This window comes from Mixophyes fleayi, chromosome 10, assembly GCF_038048845.1.
Source record: "Mixophyes fleayi isolate aMixFle1 chromosome 10, aMixFle1.hap1, whole genome shotgun sequence".
Classification (NCBI taxonomy): domain Eukaryota; kingdom Metazoa; phylum Chordata; class Amphibia; order Anura; family Limnodynastidae; genus Mixophyes; species Mixophyes fleayi.
The window spans coordinates 77,018,883-77,037,487 of NC_134411.1; the positions used below are offsets into that span (position 1 = coordinate 77,018,883).

The 18,605-nt window shown below is 41.7% G+C and overlaps 1 protein-coding gene across 5 annotated transcripts in view; it reads right to left on the reverse strand.

Moving 5' to 3' along the window:
• Positions 1-18,605, reverse strand: part of DNAAF1 (dynein axonemal assembly factor 1) — an 87,174-nt gene that overhangs the window by 38,584 nt on the left and 29,985 nt on the right. For 4 of the 5 annotated variants that reach the window (XM_075188894.1, XM_075188898.1, XM_075188895.1 and 1 more), the window contains 3 exons: positions 4,765-4,909; positions 3,270-3,357; positions 759-850 (listed from right to left, as the gene is read on the reverse strand). In XM_075188894.1, coding sequence (XP_075044995.1) covers positions 759-850; positions 3,270-3,357; positions 4,765-4,909 — 325 coding nt within the window. The remainder of the gene's footprint in view (positions 1-758; positions 851-3,269; positions 3,358-4,764; positions 4,910-18,605) is intronic. The other variant, XM_075188896.1, reaches the window with a different exon arrangement.

An 18,605-nucleotide genomic window follows, 5' to 3' on the forward strand; every position in this document is an offset into this window, starting at 1 on the left:
GATTTCTACCATCACTTTCACACATTGTTCCAGATTTAATTTGATTTGCATTACCATGTTACCTGTGTGTATGTGTTTTTGTTTGTGTTTTTTTGCGTTTTTTGTTCTTTCTGTATCATGTTGTGTCATGGGTCACTGTTATCTGTATATGTCATGTACAGCGCTGCGGACCCTTTGTGGTGCCTTAGAAATTAAAGATAATAATAATAAATTGCCAGATTCCCTACATGCAGGGCTATTTTTCTTATTTCTTGTGGTAGATGCCATATGAATAGGAAGCCCGATGATTATGATCACTGTATCACCGGCTCTTGTTAAATCCAAGAAATACTTTATGTATTCAGTCTGGAATTGAATGCAGCCAGTTTTGTTATGATACATTGGATGTCACCTAATCATGGAGCTTCCAGGCCTTTAAGTATAGTCTGCTTCTGAACCTCTTACTTGGCCTATCCATTTAAACAAGGCAAACATCTCAGCTGCCTGTTATTTCCTTCCTCAGTTACAGAAGGTGTGAAGGAGGAATTGTTGCTTAATGGGGTGTATTTTTGTATGTTTTCAGAGTGTGGGTGGAAACCCCACTCAAACACGATCCAAATATATCCCCTCTAACCAAGGTTTAACTTAACATTGCCTATGACAATTACATTGGCTGCAATGGGCTATACTGTTATACTTTTTGCCCAGATAGATATGTCATCCCCACATGCTTCTATACATTATAATATGCTGAGAGCATTGCTGCTTACGTCACATACCTTTGTAGTGTAGGTATAAAGTGTCATTTAGGTATGGGGTTCTGTATAGTTTCTGCTGCTTGCACAGATCTTGCAGGAACTTTTTGGTTAACCTAAACCAGGATAAAAGTAACATAAACAGAGCAAATGTTACTTATTATATAGCTCCAAAGTCCAATCAGGATACACATTATATAAATTTCAGTGTAAATGTAAAGTTCACTTAATATAAATAAATGATGATGATGATGATATTACCAAGGCACAGCATGACCACACAATTGCTCAATGTCACAGTTTAAGGAACTTCATAAAGCATACCGTACCTTGTGCTGACTTCTAGAAGAAGGGTAGTGGCACGGGAGGCATGTGGGCATTCATATCCCACTTTTTGCCCACCCTAAGACACAAATGCCGGACTATACACACAGACATTTTAAATGAGGCCGATGATATTTAGAAAACTATTGAAACTGTCCAGTAGAGGGTAGAACAAATTCCGCAGCTGATAAATCACCATACATACTGGAACAAACTTACGAAATAAAAGGGAAAGCTTGGGGAGGTGATTATGTCCTAGGGAGGACTAACTAAAAAAACTAATTTGGAGTAAAGGTCAGTGAAATAAATCATCTATGGAGGCAAACTTAATGGGTATAACTGAATGGTTATATATGAACGATGGGCTGAGTACATAAAGTGACAGTATTGTGGTTATTGGCACTAAGGGGAATATTTATCGATTACACATATTTCCACAATATTTATCAATTACTATCACTGCTCTTTGCTTTTACTTTTCATCTCTAATTATCATTTTTACTTAGCCAGGACAGCGCTGACGAAAACTGGCGTTTCCGGTGAAGACGTGTCCCCCAGTGATATTATGCTTGTTTGTCCTCCAGGGTCAGCATGGTGGCTTAGTGGTTAGTACTTCTGCCTCACAGCACTGGGGTCATGAGTTCGATTCCTGACCATGGCCTTATCTGTGTGGAGTTTGTATGTTCTCCGTTTGCGTGGGTTTCCTCTGTGTGCTCCTGTTTCCTCCCACACTCAAAAAACATACTAGTAAGTTAATTGGCTGCTATCAATTGACCCTAGTCTGTCTGTCTGTGTGTGTGTATGTTAGGGAATTTAGACTGTAAGCTCCAATGGGGCAGGGACTGATGTGAATGAGTTCTCTGTACAGTGCTGCAGAAGTAGTAGCGCAATATAAATAGCTGATGATGATATATCAATGCTTGCTTAACGCAGTAGTGAAAGACTTCACTTCCTGGTCAATCCCTGCAATTATATACTGCGAATGCGCACAGATAAGTCCTGTTCATTTGTGCTCCAGTATATCAGACTAGGAGATAGGGATTGAGGACTGCAGTTATGAATTGCAAATTGGGTGATAGGGTGATGGATTTCCATTAGAAAACTAAATAAAAGATGAGATAATCAATGCTGCTGAAATTACGCCAAATGGTGGTACACATTAATTTAGCACTAGTGATTAGTGCATACTAAATTCACTAGTGTACCACAATTTTGCCTTAATTTTTCACAACACATGGGGCCTGATTCATTAAGGTACTTAAATTAAGAAGTTTCTTATTTAAGTCTCCTGGACAAAACCATGTTACAATGCAAGAGGTGTAAATAAGTTTTCTGTTTTGCACTTAAGTTAAATTCTGGCTGTTTTTTCATGTAGCACCATGCTACCATATCTGCTCCATAACCACAAAAATGGAGCGCACCATAGAAAACTGCAGATGTTTCTTGTACTGAATGCCCATGTAAAAGTCCTAATATTCAACTGAATGGTGAGTATGATCTGTGCCATGGGTCCCAAAACCAGTAATTGCTGCCCAGGCAGTTTTCTCCCCTGAAAATGTTGACGGGTGGTATGAAGAAGCAGCCAGGTGGGGGCAGTTGTAATACTTTGATATAATACCAGGAATGGGCATAGTGCCTGTTCTAATAGGAGAAACAATGCTTTATTCTATTGTAATAGGACTCTGTTGGGAGTACCCGGGAAATAGGTGCTGAGGAGAACACTGCCAGGGCAAATGCTGCCAGCCCTCCTTTGACTTACAATAATGTTATCATGTACAACATGGATTCTAAAAGCAAAAAAAAAGAAATGGGCTCTGATTTGGCTGAGATTTAGTGAGTAGGATACAGGGTTATTGCTTTACGGAGAAAATTAATTAATTAAAATAAATTTTATAATTTCGTCCCCTACTTAATTTTAAAATGCGTGTACATGCCCTTACTGTTCTCAAGTTACACTTGCTCACCCCTCTTCCACCTCTCCAGGCATAAGGGGTGTCACATGCCTAAGACACACTAATTTAAATATGGCTGCATTTTGGTGTGCATGCACAATACGTAAATGGGTATATCTATGTCACAAAAATTGATGCACGTTCATCTTTAAATGAGCCCACTGTGTATAAAATGTGTACAACAGACATTACTGCACTAATGCAGTGTCCCAGAGCAAGTGTTCATACTAACATACAATACTGTAGGTGACATAATTACCTGGGACCATAGTCCTTCTCCTTCTTGGTGATTGTTGAGGCCGACTCTTTAATGTGATCGCCACTTTCTGTAGAGATGGGATTAGTAGCTTTGATGGAAAATAAAAGGGAATATTATATGGCTGAATTGTCATATATGACAGAAAACTAGTGAGAATTTTGTCCTGTTAGCTGAAATAATACTTATGTGTATGAATGTATTTAATTGGTACTTGTGCATTGTGGTAGTCTCTTTTATTTCTGCTGTATGACAGTTACTGTACTTGGAGAGTACATCCAAAATTATGTAAATCTGGAACAATGCTAAATATATAATCTGCGTCACACTTAAATAAACTATGCTTTTAAAGCAAATTAAAAACATAGCGCTATGTAACTACATGAACTGACAGTTATTCACTAATATAGTTGCAAATTTCCACAGTGCAGTAAGCATTGGTGGTTTGGTTGCTATGGGCTAATGCATGGTCCAAGTTTGTACCTATGTTAAAAAAAATAACCCACATCTTTAATTATTCTCAGAATTTCAACAAATAACCGCTGTTGAGTGAGCTCTGAAAGTCTCCTAATGTCATACTTACCTACTTTCTTCAGCTCTCTTCCGGGAGCCAGCCAGTGGAGGGGGGCGTGAGAGGGCGGGGCGGCCAAAATCGCGTCATTTAGGCCCCGCCCCCTGTGACGTCATGACGCAAATTGCGTCATTTGACAGCGGGGGGCGGGGCTAAACGCCGCGATTCATCGGGAATCGCGGCGTTTGGGATCTAATTCTGCCCACTTCACTAGGAAGTGGGCAGGCACTTCCTAGTGAAGTGGGCAGAATTCGGGAGATTGCCACACTCGCCCGGGAGTCCGGGAGACTCTCGCAAAATGCGGGAGTCTCCCGGACATTCCGGGAGAGTTGGCAAGTATGCCTAATGTAGTCATGTCTCCTTGTGACTACTCTCTAACTGGACCACATGTCCAGAAGTAGTCAGCCTGCACAGGGCTATCTTAACAACATTATGGGCCCCTGGGCAAAGCAGCGCACCTGGGCCCCTACATATATATATATATATATATATATATATATATATATATTTATATATTTATTTATATAGATATATATATAGATATAGATGTATAGAGATATAGATATATAGAGATAGCGATAGATAGATGTACTTGCTCAGTGACCCTTGAAGGGTGTTTTTGCAGGTTTTTTCTTTTGCAGGATTATTTATACTAATTAAGAGCCCTGCATAGGGGGGCCCCTTGCCCGTGGGGCCCCCGGGCACCTGTCCATCGCGCCCAGTGGAAAAGATGGCCCTGAGCCTGCAACACCAGTTGTTGTGGAACTACAACTCTCAGCATCTCCATTGGATCTGGTGTCTGGAATAGCCACTGCATTAAGTTGAATTCACTGAAAAGGCTTCTGGCTGGCAGAGCATGCTGGGACTTGTAGTACCTAAACTGAGTAACATGCTGTAATACTGTACAATGCACTCTTTCTCACTTACCTTGCGAAGACTCATTGTGTAATCCACCTGCACATGTTTTTTGTGCCGACTTACAGGTGTCGCCCATGATGATCTCCCCCATTTTCTCCTTCCCCTCATATTTTCCTCCGGCATACTCTTCCGTTGTTGGATGCATTGTATATTTCTAAAGATTACAGAAAACACAGCAAAAGTACTAATGAACGTGCTCTCCGGGGTAACGTGCACAAGTCCTATGTATGACTACAGTGACTGTATACAGGCTCCCTATAACCTGCAGACTGAGCTCAGCGCGTCCTCCGTCACCATGGAAACGAGCTGTCCCGCTACCCATCAACCACTGCGGTCCTGTAACTTCCTACTTAATGTGCTGCAATGGTGCCCTGCAGGCCTATAGTAACCCCACGGCATGACATCTGTGACCAGCTTGGTTATATATGCATAGAGTTATGGCTGTGTAGGATGAAGTACGTGTGTGTTAGATTATCTGTTATATGTAAAGTCTAGACTGTGCGAAGAGGAACAGCAGAATGTGGTCCCAGATAATGTTCAGTGTTTGTGGACTGCCAGTATTGTGCACTGTTTGCTAGTACAGTATGACAGCTGCTATAATATAATTACTCTCTTTTCCTGAAATCTACTAAATGGTCCCTCTGATCTCATGTATATTTCTTTATGGATAGCCTCCTAACATCCAGAGTGTACAAGTTGGTGCAAATTTCTATGAATGCAGTACAGACTCTTCAATGTGACCTCTCCCACCCAATATTCTGCTACCAAATTTATCACATCATTTACTATTGCCAGGTGCAAATGCAGGATTTGCAGAGGGGGTTTCCACACCACACCACCAGTGGACGTGACCGGCATGCATGGGGGCCATAGCTATAATTTTAGAGAGTGCTTGGCTGCTCTCTAACTCTTTCTATCCCCATAATATACATGGGCAATGCTGTGTGCACTGCTGTTAGGTGCATGCAGCTCTTCGAGCAGAGCCATGTAAAGCGGGGGCAGAGTCCAGCCACCTGAATTATACAGTGCCCCAGGCTTGGAGGGGGTTTTCCAGGCACTAGGAAACCCCCCTTGGTTTGCCTAATATTGCAGTTAGCTGGACTGGATTAATTAATACAAATTCGGTTTTTACAAAAACCATCAATTAGGTAATCCAACCCAGGTGACTGCAATAGTAAATTTAGTGGTGAATTCTGGAGCAGAACATGTTGTACTAGATGGAAGGGGTCATGTTGAAGGCACAGTCACAGGTTTTAAAGGTTTGTCCCTGGAAATGTCCCTGTTTTCCAATATTGACCAGCTACACAAATAAATTCCTCATTTCTGCAGGCTGAATGCAATTTTCAGCGTCCATTCTTGTTTTTTGGCTTTATAAATCCATATTTGTTGGGGGAGGAGTATTTAAAATACGCAGACCAGGAACAAGAGAAAGCCAGCCCACCCACACTTCTAACTATGATTGGCTGGCAGTGCTAATAATTTAAACTCTTAAGGGCTCGTGTTGTCAACTATAGCACAATATTTTAATTGCCCTCAGCTTAAGGCTTCACTTAAACATCTGAGACATTATCGCGCATGATGTACTTGGATCATATCTCTCAACTATCCTGATTTATACAGGACAATCCCGATTCTAGGGACTAAGCTGAGTGTTGGATGGTGTGTCCTTGTCACCACCACTGGTAATCGCACTAATGCAATAGTGTCCTTAGGAGAGGGAGGTTGGGGACAGCCTAGAACATCAGAGATGTTAGACACGCTGTTGGTGGTGACATCCCCTGTCCTTAATAGCACATTGCAAATGTTGGGAAGTAGGGTTTAGATCAGTGATCTAACATCATACATTTGAGGGTCCTTTGGGTGGCCCTCTAACATTGAAATGGGGCAGCACGGTGGCTAAGTGGTTAGCACTTCTGCCTCACAGCGCTAGGGTCATGAGTTCAATTCCTGAACATGGCCTTATCTGTGTGGAGTTTGTATCTTCTACCCGTGTTTGCTTGGGTTTCCTCCGGGTGCTCCGGTTTCCTTCCACACTCGAAAAACATACTAGTAGGTTAATTGGCTACTATCAAAATTCACCCTAGTCTCTCTCTCTCTATTTCTGTGTGTGTGTGTTAGGTAATTTAGACTGTAAGCTCCAAAGGGGCAGGGACTGATGTGCAACCTTGACACCTAATATTGAATTTTGTAGAGGAGGAGAATATAGAGAAGGGGTTGTATTGTTTGAATGCACGCAAACAATACACCTCCTTTTCTGTATTCTCCTCTACAACATGTAAAATGCTATTATTTTACTTTTAAACTGTATTGCCCAACACCCCTTGCATTATCAGCAGCCAGCCCAGGCACCGAAGCTCGGATCACTTTTGGGGGCTGGGGACATGCTCTTTTTTTTTCTATCATCCCATCTCAGGGAACCTGCTTCACCAGGGCGGATATCGAGGTAGCTATGGAGCTGGGCACTAAAGAGGGAATCCTCCCCTCCATATATCCCCCCACCTGCATTCAATCATTAGTCTTTCCTAAGTGCCTGGAGTTGGGCGCTATCCTCGGAATACCGAGGTAGTTTGTTTTTCTCCCTTATACCCCTGTAGATGCCTGGAGGACAGCATTGTACTCCCAGGGTGCTGAGGTACAAGGGAAGAAGGGGAGCACAGGGCCAGTGCAAACTGCCCTGTTCTCCTGTCAGGTAGACCTTCGGGCAGCGAGAGATTCCGGCATATTAAGTGCAGACGTGCATACCTTGACCGCTACCCAGAAGTCCTCAGCCTCTTCCTGCCTTCTAGGAAGATGTGGTTAAGGTGTCAGCGGTCACCCCCTGGCCTTATTAGCGGAGGAGACTGAGTCTTTTTTTAATGGTAAGATCCACTTTGTTTGCTGGGGTCGAAGAACAGGTCAAGCTGCAACCCCTGTTAAGGCTAGTTTTCCAGCTAGGGGCAGCACGGTGAAAATTTTTTTTGTCTTAGAATGAAAACCCCACCAGAATATGGCTTTTGGCCTTTCACACTAAATAGCTGAAGTGCTCTTTTCCCAAGTAGAAAAGCAGCTCTTTTACTAGTTCATAGCAGTGTGCTGGTGGATGTTCTCTATTGTTTACCTTTCAGGATAACCCCACTCTTTCAAGCACCTGCTCTGAACCTATAAATTGATTGAGCAACTTCCACTTCTGTATTGTTTGTTTGAGAGGCATGTTTGGTATCAGTAGCTCATGGGGAGTGCAGGTGCTAATTTGCCATTAGGAGGCTTTTGGGGTACCTCTTGGTAAGTTAGCTCTCAATTTAAAACACATATATGCATGACCCAAATATAGGGACTATCATTATTTACAGTTAGGATCACCTTATTAGCAGAAGCGCCCTGAAGTGGTGGGGGTTATATATTTTCAAATATGTGTAACTGAGAATTCTCCATTTTTATGTACAAGTAGAAATGCAGCTCTTTTACTAGTTCATAGCAGTGTGCTTTTTTTTCCACAATTCTTTTCCTTTCTGCATAACCCCACCCTTTCAAGCACCTGCTGTGAACCTATAAATTGATTGAGCAATTTCCACTTTTGTATTGTATTTATTGAACTGCCTCAGAAAGGTCAGTCCTAGGCCTAGCTAAGGTTTCATCCCTGAAGAAGGTGGTGGATGCTTCTTTTCAGAGACCTCGTAAGAGAAACATCCCTTCTGAGGTCTTTAGAGGGGACTCAGATTCTAAATTCTCTTTGCAAGAGTAGGTTTAATTGCCGAGGGATTTCAACCTTTTTTAGTTTTGATGAAGAACAGGTTAGTAGACAGGGAGTGGAAGATTTAGTCATGACTCTTAATATGTAGAATGCAGAGGATCCTTCACCTCAGGATGTTTCACTTTTTAAAAGAAAGAAGAAGCATTCAGTTTCTTTTCCTTCCTCTTCTCATTTATCTGAGATGTTGGAGGAAAGTTTGGTAAAACTGGACAAGAAATTCCAGGTTCCAGGGAGATTTCTCTTAAACTATCTCTTTCCTGTAGAGCACATGGTAAGGAGGGAAGTTCCACCTAAGGTTGATATGTCAGTTATTTGGTTATATAGACATATCACTATTCCATTTACAATGACCCCTGGAGACATGTGAAGGTATTATAAAAGCTATTTATGTGGCGGCAGGGAAAAGTCTCAGACCTTCTTTAGTCTCTGCTTGGGTCAGTAAGGCAATTGAAAAATGGTTAAAACAAGCCATTGAGAATCTTCAATCAGGCACGCCGGTCTCTGATATTCTATTCATAATGGACCGCATTAGAGAAGCATCTGAATACCTAAGTGAAGGCTCTTTAGATGCAGCCCTAGTGGATTCTAAGATTTCTGATTTTGCTATAGCCGTCAGTAGATTTCTTACAGATCATTTTATGCCAATATGGAGTCCAAAATGACTTTAAAGTATTTAGCTTTTGATGGTGAAGCTCTCTTTGATCCAGAACTGGAAAAATCAGGCTACAGGTGGGAAGAGTATTTTTCTCCCAGTTAATAATACTTCCAGGTCTATATTACCAGGAATTCTCTTTCACAAACGCGACATTTCAAAGCAGAAATCTTCCACCTCCAGGGGTCAGTCCAGTACCCTATGAAGAGTTCACAGAGGAGCAGGCAGGCATGGGTATCCAAGTGGGTTTGCTTGCAGTGGGAGCCATCTGCGGTTTCGGGACATATGGAATTACTCTTCGGCAGATTCATGAGTAAGAGAGATTGTGGAGAGAAGCTATATTATAGACCTCCTAGGTCCAACACCCAGTTGTTTCTTTGTTTCAGGCCTTCAAGGGGACAGGTCAAAGAAACTGGGGGCAATCTTTTCTCGTCTGTCCTCGGTGGTGATAATTCCGGTCCCAGAGGCTCAGAAGAAACGGGTTTTCTTCCAATCTGTTTTTGGTGCAGAAGCCAGACAAGACATTTCCGCGTTATTTTAATCTAAAGTCTTGGAGTGCCAAACTTCAGATAGACAAATTCAAAATGGAGTCCCGCAGAGTAGTGATCGATTCTATGGAGCAGGGCAAATTCCTATCTTCATTAGACATAAAGGATGCGTACCTCCATATCCCAATTTGGAAATGTCATCAAAGTCTTTTAAGATTTTCAATAGGGCATCTTCATTTTCAGTTCAGAACTTTCCCCTTCAGGCTTGCCACGATTCACCAACATTATGGTGGTCATGACCGTCCTTCTTAGACTTAATGCTATTACAGTTATTCCTTATTTAGATGATTTACTTATACAATCCAAATCTTTTCTTCTTCTCTAAAACTATCTACAGATCTCAGCGGAGTTGTTGGAGGCTCACAGGTGGATCATACATTAAAAAATGTCTTCTTTTTTGACACCCTGGTTCAGAAAGTGTTTCTTCCTCAGGAAAATATGTTATCCATCTAGAAGCTGGTAAGTTTGGTCCTGAGTTACACAAAGGCATCTGTTCTCCTGTGCATGATATTGTTAGGAAAGATGATTTCCTCGTTAGAAACTGTGCAATATGCTTGTTTCCATTCAAGGATTTTCCAGAACTGCTGAGGAAGTGGTCCAGATCCAATTTGCATCTAGCCAGCCAGTTCATCAGACTGTAATCACAGTCACGTCTGTCCCTTTTGTGGTGGTTCAGGGAAGACCATCTGAACAGAGGTCATCCACTTTGCATCTGGGACTGGATCATTGTAACAATGGATGCCAGCTGTCAGGTTTGGGACGCTGTGACGCTTCATTTGTGGGTGCAAGGTCTTTGGTCCAGAAAAAAGTCAGAACTCCTAATAAATAATTTAGAGCTCAGGGCCATAAGGAATGCCTTGCTTCAAGCTCAGTCTCTCCTGCTAGGCATACCAGTTTGCATTCAGTCAAACAATACCATGGCTGTGGCATATGTAAATCATCTGAAGCCTCCTAGCAATCAAGTCAGCCACGATTCTAGCTTAGGCAGAATGTCAAATTCCAGTGAGCTTAGCAGTCTACATCCCATGGGTGGAAAATTGGAAGGCGGATTTATGAGCATAAACTCAGTCCTCCCAGGAGTATGGTTTCTGTACCCAGAAGTGTTTTTGATCAGTTCACAAACAGATGAGAACTACCAGACTTTGACAAGATAGCCTCATCACTAAATCACAAAGTAGAACAGTTTTGCTCCAAAACCAGGGATCCTCAGACCATGGTAGATGCCCTCACAGTGTCATGGGATTTCCATCTAATATATGTTTTTCCTCCATGTTTTCCTGTGTTTTCAGGAAGGAAGGAAATAAAGAGCTCCAGTGATCTTGGTGGCACCAGATTGGCCAAAAAGAACTTGGTCCAGAGACATCATAAGGATGGCAGCCAAGCTAGGAAGGCGACTTCTACTAAGGGATGATCTTCTCTCTTAATGTCCATTTTTACTCCACGATTTAGTGCAACTCCATTTAACAGCATGGCTTTTGAAGCAGAACATTTTAAGAGCTAAGAGCTCTGAAAGGGTGATCTATGTTAAGGGCTAGGAATCCTTCTTTTGCCTTAAATTATCACAGAGTTTGGAAGACCTATTTGCTATGGTGTGAACATTCAATCTGTCCTATCTTCTCTCTTTTCTTCAGGATGGTTTAGACAATGGGCTAAGATTATGTTCCTTAAGGGTTCAGGTGTCTGCTTTGTCTATCTTCTTTCAAAAGAGGCTCGCCATTATTCCAGAGGTGCAGCCTTTTTTGCAGGAAGTTCTTAGACTCCAGCCGCCCTTTGTTCCTCCTATAGAACCAAGGGATCTTGATTTGATTCTATCGGTTTTGTAGCCACTTCCCTTTAAACCTTTAGATGCGGTAGAATTTAAATATCGTACATGGAGAACAGTTTCTCTCCTTGCAAATTCTCAGCAAGAAGGGTCCCAGAGCCGGGTGCTCTGTCATGTAAGTCTCCTCGTGTAATTTTTCATGACCATAGAGCAGAGCTACGAATTGTCCCATATTTTTGGCTTAAGATGGTTTCAGGGTTTCACGTTAGCCAGACAATTGTCATTCCTTCTTTTTGACAAGAAGGTTTAGTGGGTAATCAGGATCCCTGTATTCTTCTGGATGTGGTCAGAACGCTTACGATATATGTGTCCAGAACTGCTGGTGTTCGGAAGACAGATTCTCTTCTAGTCCTGTATGATGCCCAGAGGAGAGAATGGTCAGCAACTAAGCAGACCATTGCTAGATGAATGACTATCCAGCAGGCTTACGTCTGTTCAGGTAAACTTGTGCCAGGTACTATCACTGCTTATTCGACCAGATCAGTAAGTACTCCTTGTGCGGCACGAAACAAAGCCTTAGCAGAGCAGCTATGTTGGGCACCGACTTGGTCCTCCATCCATACTTTTGTTAAATTCTATCGTTTCAACATTTTAGCATCCAGGGATGCTAGTTTCGGTAAGAAAGTTTTGCGATCATTGCTCTCTGAGCATACCCTCCATTTGAGGAGGCTTTGGAACGTCCCCATATTAAAGCAGGGTTCCCCAGATGGGATGATAGAGAAAGTAGATTTTTGTACTTACGTTAAATCCATTTCTCTGTTTCCAAATGGGGAACACTGTGAACCTTCCCTTTGAGTTTATGATTATTATTATTATTATTATTATTATTAATTTTATTATTATTATTAGTTTACTTCCTCTGGGCTTTGTTAGCTATAAACTGATCACTGATCTCCGGCAAAACTGGACAATCGCCGGATATTTAATAAAGGCCTGTTGTCGGTGGTAGCCTCCTTGGCAAAGAGATTGCAGGATTTCTCTGGTGAAAGCTTCCCTAACAATACAGAATTCTATTTAACAAGAATCGTGTACGTACAGACACAATCCTTCTTCTGCTATCTCAGGTTGGTGATAACAGGAGATATTCAGTTAGAAAATGCTATTTTTTTTTTTTTTAAATAAAGCATTTTTTTCAAATTGGAATAGAAGATAGATATATATATATATATATATATATATATATATATATATATATATTTATATATATTTATGTAACTTATTTATTTATTTTACAAGTGGAACTGAAAGCACAAGTCACTACTTCACTTCCACTGTGCATGTGTGAACCAGCAAACTGGGTCGCCATGCTCAGATGCACCAGGACTGGCCCTGGTCCAGTGAAGCCGTAAGATTCTCTTTCCACTGCCGGGCAGCCACTCAGCTGCTATTGTAATATTTTCTTAGTGAATCATGGCAGTATAGGAGGTTTTCTATAGGACGTGTGATAAGTGACAATAGAAAAACAGCCCTATAACCACTTTTTTATAAATAGACCCCTCTTCTGTTTACTAGTTATATGGACTTTGCAGCACATATTGGTTAAATATGTGGAACTGCATGGCGTATTGGTCAAATTGAAGATTCATTAAATACCGTCTAGGCGGGTGCTGCGTTTTATACCGGTCAGATCTGTACTGTTTAACTTGTCGAGTGGCTTCTGCACAGTTTACTGGTGAAGTGGAATCTTCAATATAAACTGGGCAAAATGTATACTATCAAATGAGGGCTACATTGCCTACTACACAAACTACAGCTAATTTAGTCAGAAGCAAATTCACTAAAAATATGTTTTTGAACTGTGTAATAATGATGATGATAATAATGCCAGCTTCACTTAGCACCAGGAATATTATTAGTGTCATACTAAAACATACCATATTAGCAATTACTACTAGAGATGGTCACTGACCCCCGTGTTTTGGTTTTGGATTCGGTTTTGGATCTGGATTACCGTCGTGTTTTGGTTTTGGTTTTGGTTTTGCAAAACCGCCATTGCGTGTTTTGGTTTTGGTTTTGGTTTTGTTTGGTTTTGTTTTGCTATTTTTTGGGAAAATCCATGTTTTTGGGCCTAAATTAACCCAATTTAGTGCTCCAACTGTTTTAGAGACAAGTAATCTAATTGTTGAGGTAATAAATCATCCAAAAAAACAGTTTAATTCTTCGTTGGTAGGCCTATTCTACACACAAAACAGATTGTCTTCCTCTCCATCTATGCATATTGGCAATGCAGCCATCGTCTTTGAATGTATATTACACCCTACACTTATAGTTAAATATGTAAAGAAATGGAAAAAGCCAGTTTGCTTTCTGTCTCTCAAGGCCCCCCTCCACTTGTATAAAATAGCAAAAAATTCAGCCATTATAGACTGTACAATATTAATTGACATGGAGAAAGCCAGTTTGGTTTCTGTCTCTCTAGGCCCCCCTCCACTTGTATAAAATACTAAAAAATTCAGCCATTATAGACTGTACAATATTAATTGACATGGAGAAAGACAGTTTGGGGTCACTCTGTCTCTCTAGGCCCCCCTCCACTTGTATAAAATACCAAAAAATTCAGCCATTATAGACTGTACAATATTAATTGACATGGAGAAAGCCAGTTTGGTTTCTGTCTCTCTAGCCCCCCCTCCACTTGTATAAAATACTAAAAAATTCAGCCATTATAGACTGTACAATATTAATTGACATGGAGAAAGACAGTTTGGGGTCACTCTGTCTCTCTAGGCCCCCCTCCACTTGTATAAAATACCAAAAAATTCAGCCATTATAGACTGTACAATATTAATTGACATGGAGAAAGCCAGTTTGGTTTCTGTCTCTCTAGGCCCCCCTCCACTTGTATAAAATACTAAAAAATTCAGCCATTATAGACTGTACAATATTAATTGACATGGAGAAAGACAGTTTGGGGTCACTCTGTCTCTCTAGGCCCCCCTCCACTTGTATAAAATACCAAAAAATTCAGCCATTATAGACTGTACAATATTAATTGACATGGAGAAAGCCAGTTTGGTTTCTGTCTCTCTAGGCCCCCCTCCACTTGTATAAAATACTAAAAAATTCAGCCATTATAGACTGTACAATATTATGAAAAATGGACAAAGCCAGTTTAGGGTCACTCTGTCTATGACACCCTACCCTTAAGGATAAATTGCCCTAACAGCAGCCTTTCAAGATGGTATGTGATATGGAAATGCCACAAGTCCCTTTCCTCTTTGGGGGTAGATTGCACCCTACACTTACATAGAAAGTTTTAAAAAGATGTTATCGGCATCATCTTCAGCTTCATCCTCACCCTCATCAGTGTGTACGTCATCATCACAGACTATCAATTCATCGCCGCTTGAATCCGCCATTAGAGAACAGTCAGTGCTTGGATGTCTTGGATGGTGAAGGCCTTCCTCGTGGAAGATGTAGTTCATTTTTATAAACATCATTTTCTCCACATTTTTGGGAAGTAACCTTCTACGGCGATCACTGACTAAGTTCCCTGCTGTGCTGAACACTCGTTCAGAGTACACACTGGAGGGTGGGCAGCTTAGGTATTGCAAAGCAAGTTTGTACATGGGTTTCCAAATGGCTTGCTTTTCTTCCCAGTAAGGAAAGGGACTGTCTGACATTTCCATATCAACTACCTCTTGAAAGTAATCCTCCACCATCCTTTGCATGTTTATACTCATATTGGATGGACTTATGGGCAAAGTGACACTTTTTTTTGAAAAATCCTTCAAACCAGCCCAGATGTTAAATTGTTCTCGTCTGCCCCCTGTGTCTTCCCTGCTTCTTTTTTGGAAATTTAATTTTTTACGAGCAACAGCTTGAGAAAGTGAAGGAGGACACGTCGTCAAGCCGAGGCCCAGTTCAGCGGCCAACTTGCTGAGCAATAGCTCCTTGCAAAAGTTCACATCTCGCTCATTTACAAGTAAAGACTCAATGTAGGTTTTAAACCTTGGATCAAGCACAGTGGCCAAAACGTACTGATCCGAGTTCAAGATCTTAATAACTCGAGGATCATTGTGAAGCGAATTAAGTACTTGATCGACAAGGCCAACATACTTTGCTGAATTGCTTGCTTTCAGCTCCTCCTTCATTTTCTCAAGCTGCTTTTCCAATAGTCTAATTAAAGGAATGACTTGGCTCAAACTAGCAGAGTCTGCACTGACCTCACATGTCACAACTTCAAATGGTTTCAGCACCTTGCACAGCACTGAAAGGATTCCCCACTGTGCAAGAGTGAAATACATCCCCCCTCCTTTCCCAATGTCATGACTTGTGCAATATGCTTGGATGGCTTTGCGCTGTTCCTCCATCCTCTGAAGCATGTACAGGGTGGAATTCCACCGAGTTACCACCTCTTGCTTAAGTTGGTGGCAGGGCAAGTTAAACTGCTCTTGGAGCTGCTGTAATCTCCTACATGCTGTGGCTGAATGCCTGAAATGGCCTGAAATTTTACGGGCCACCGAAAGCATCTCCTGCACCTCACGGTTATTTCGTAGGAAGCTCTGCACCACCAAGTTGATGGTGTGAGCAAAACAGGGAATATGTTGGAAATCACCCAGCTGTAATGCTCGCACTATATTGTTGGCGTTATCTGAAATGACATACCCTGGGGAGAGTCCGAGTGGTATAAGCCATGCATCAATCACATCTCTCAGTTTGCGTAACAAATTGTCAGCCGTATGCCTGTTAGTGAAGCCGGTGATACAAAGAGTGGCCTGCCTGTGACAAATGTTACGTAGTGGTGTACATGCTGCTGCTGTTCCTGCTGGTGAAGGTGAATGACCAACCCAGTGGGCTGTCACAGTCATATAGTCTTTGGTTTGGCCACTTCCACTTGTCCACATATCTGTGGTTAAGTGAACAGTGGGCAGAATGGCATTTTTCAGCGCAATCTCTACATTTTTACACACTTTTTGGTATAGTTGTGGAATTGCTTTACGGGAGAAATGGTGTCGCGATGGAATTCTGTAACGCGGACACAAAACCTCAATTAACTGTGAAAAACCAGCTGCGTTTATTGTGGAGATTGGACGCAGATCTAACACTAACATTGCAGCCATGGCGTCTGTGATTCGCTTGGCGACTGGGTGACTGCTGTCATATTTGCTTCCCCTCGCAAATGATTGTTTCACAGTTAATTGCTGAAATGTAGGACTGCTCATTTTATTCACCTGCCTCTGGGATGACGATTCACCCCCAGCAGCAGCAACAGCAGCAGCAGGACTAACGCTTTCTTCAGAGGAATCAATAATAGTGCCGGAGTCATCCAGCCTTAAGTGGGATGCCGGGCTAACTCCGAGCGCTACTGAGGATATTGATGAGGATGGTGTGGTGGGTGTATTTTGTAGCCGTCGGTATGTCGGTGAGCGGAGGGTCTTAGCTGATGAGGGAGTGCTTGTATTCTTTTGGGAAGAACTTTCAGCTTTTCCCAACACTTTGCCATGAACTCTCGTTAAATGGCGTAACATAGACGAGGTTCCAAGATGGTTAAGGTCCCTCCCTCGACTGACTGTGGCTTCACATACACTACAAATGGCTATACAATTGTTGTCTGGATTTGGGTAGAAATAATTCCACACATAAGAAGTGGATTTTTTTGTTTTATGCCCAGGCATGACAATGGCCTTTTTCTTGTCACGTGCCAGAACTGCTGCCACTGGTGCAGGACTTACACAAACAACCTCATCCTCATCAACATCCTCATTAGCGCCCTCGTCGCCTACACAAATCTCCCCCTCATCCTCTTCTAATTCCAAAGTGGCATCCTCAATTTGGGTATCACCGGCTACACTCGGGCTATTAAGGCACACATCAGCAGAATGCTCACGATTAGACATCCCACTGTTGGATGGACTCTCCACAGGGATTGTTGTCATTTGTGAATCAGAGCAAATATTCTCCTGTAATGCCTCACTGGTATCTTGCAGCTCAGCTTTGACGCGTAACAGTAGTTGTGCACCAATTGTAGCCTGGGTAACTTTTTGGGATCTGCCACTAATAGCCAAAGGTGAAGGCCTCATTCTCTCTTTGCCACTGCGTGTGTAGAATGGCATGCTTGCAATTTTTTTTTTATCGTCACTTAACTTTTGCTCAGTTACACTTCTTTTTCGCTTCAATACAGTAAATTTTTTTTTGGTTTTTGTTTTTTGCACTAATTTGAAAACACTCTGTTGTTTGACATCGCCTTGGCCAGATGACGTACTGGGAACACTAACATCAGGACTGGTGACAGAACCTGGTTGCTCATTTAGATCATATGTGGACTGCTTTGAATCCATTCTGAGCGCAAACCACTGAGGAGTGCTAAAAATTATTGAGTAGATACTGCTGACAGATATGACTTTTGACAGCCAGAAATATTAATGCACAATTAGGGAGGACACCCCAAAAACACTGAGGAGTGCTAAAAATTATTGAGTAGATACTGCTGACAGATATGACTTTTGACAGCCAGAAATATTAATGCACAATTAGGGAGGACACCCCAAAAACACTGAGGAGTGCTACAAATTATTGAGTAGATACTGCTGACAGATATGACTTTTGACAGCCAGAAATATTAATGCACAATTAGGGAGGACACCCCAAAAACACTGAGGAGTGCTAAAAATTATTGAGTAGATACTGCTGACAGATATGACTTTTGACAGCCAGAAATATTAATGCACAATTAGGGAGGACACCCCAAAAACACTGAGGAGTGCTACAAATTATTGAGTAGATACTGCTGACAGATATGACTTTTGACAGCCAGAAATATTAATGCACAATTAGGGAGGACACCCCAAAAACACTGAGGAGTGCTAAAAATTATTGAGTAGATACTGCTGACAGATATGACTTTTGACAGCCAGAAATATTAATGCACAATTAGGGAGGACACCCCAAAAACACTGAGGAGTGCTACAAATTATTGAGTAGATACTGCTGACAGATATGACTTTTGACAGCCAGAAATATTAATGCACAATTAGGGAGGACACCCCAAAAACACTGAGGAGTGCTAAAAATTATTGAGTAGATACTGCTGACAGATATGACTTTTGACAGCCAGAAATATTAATGCACAATTAGGGAGGACACCCCAAAAACACT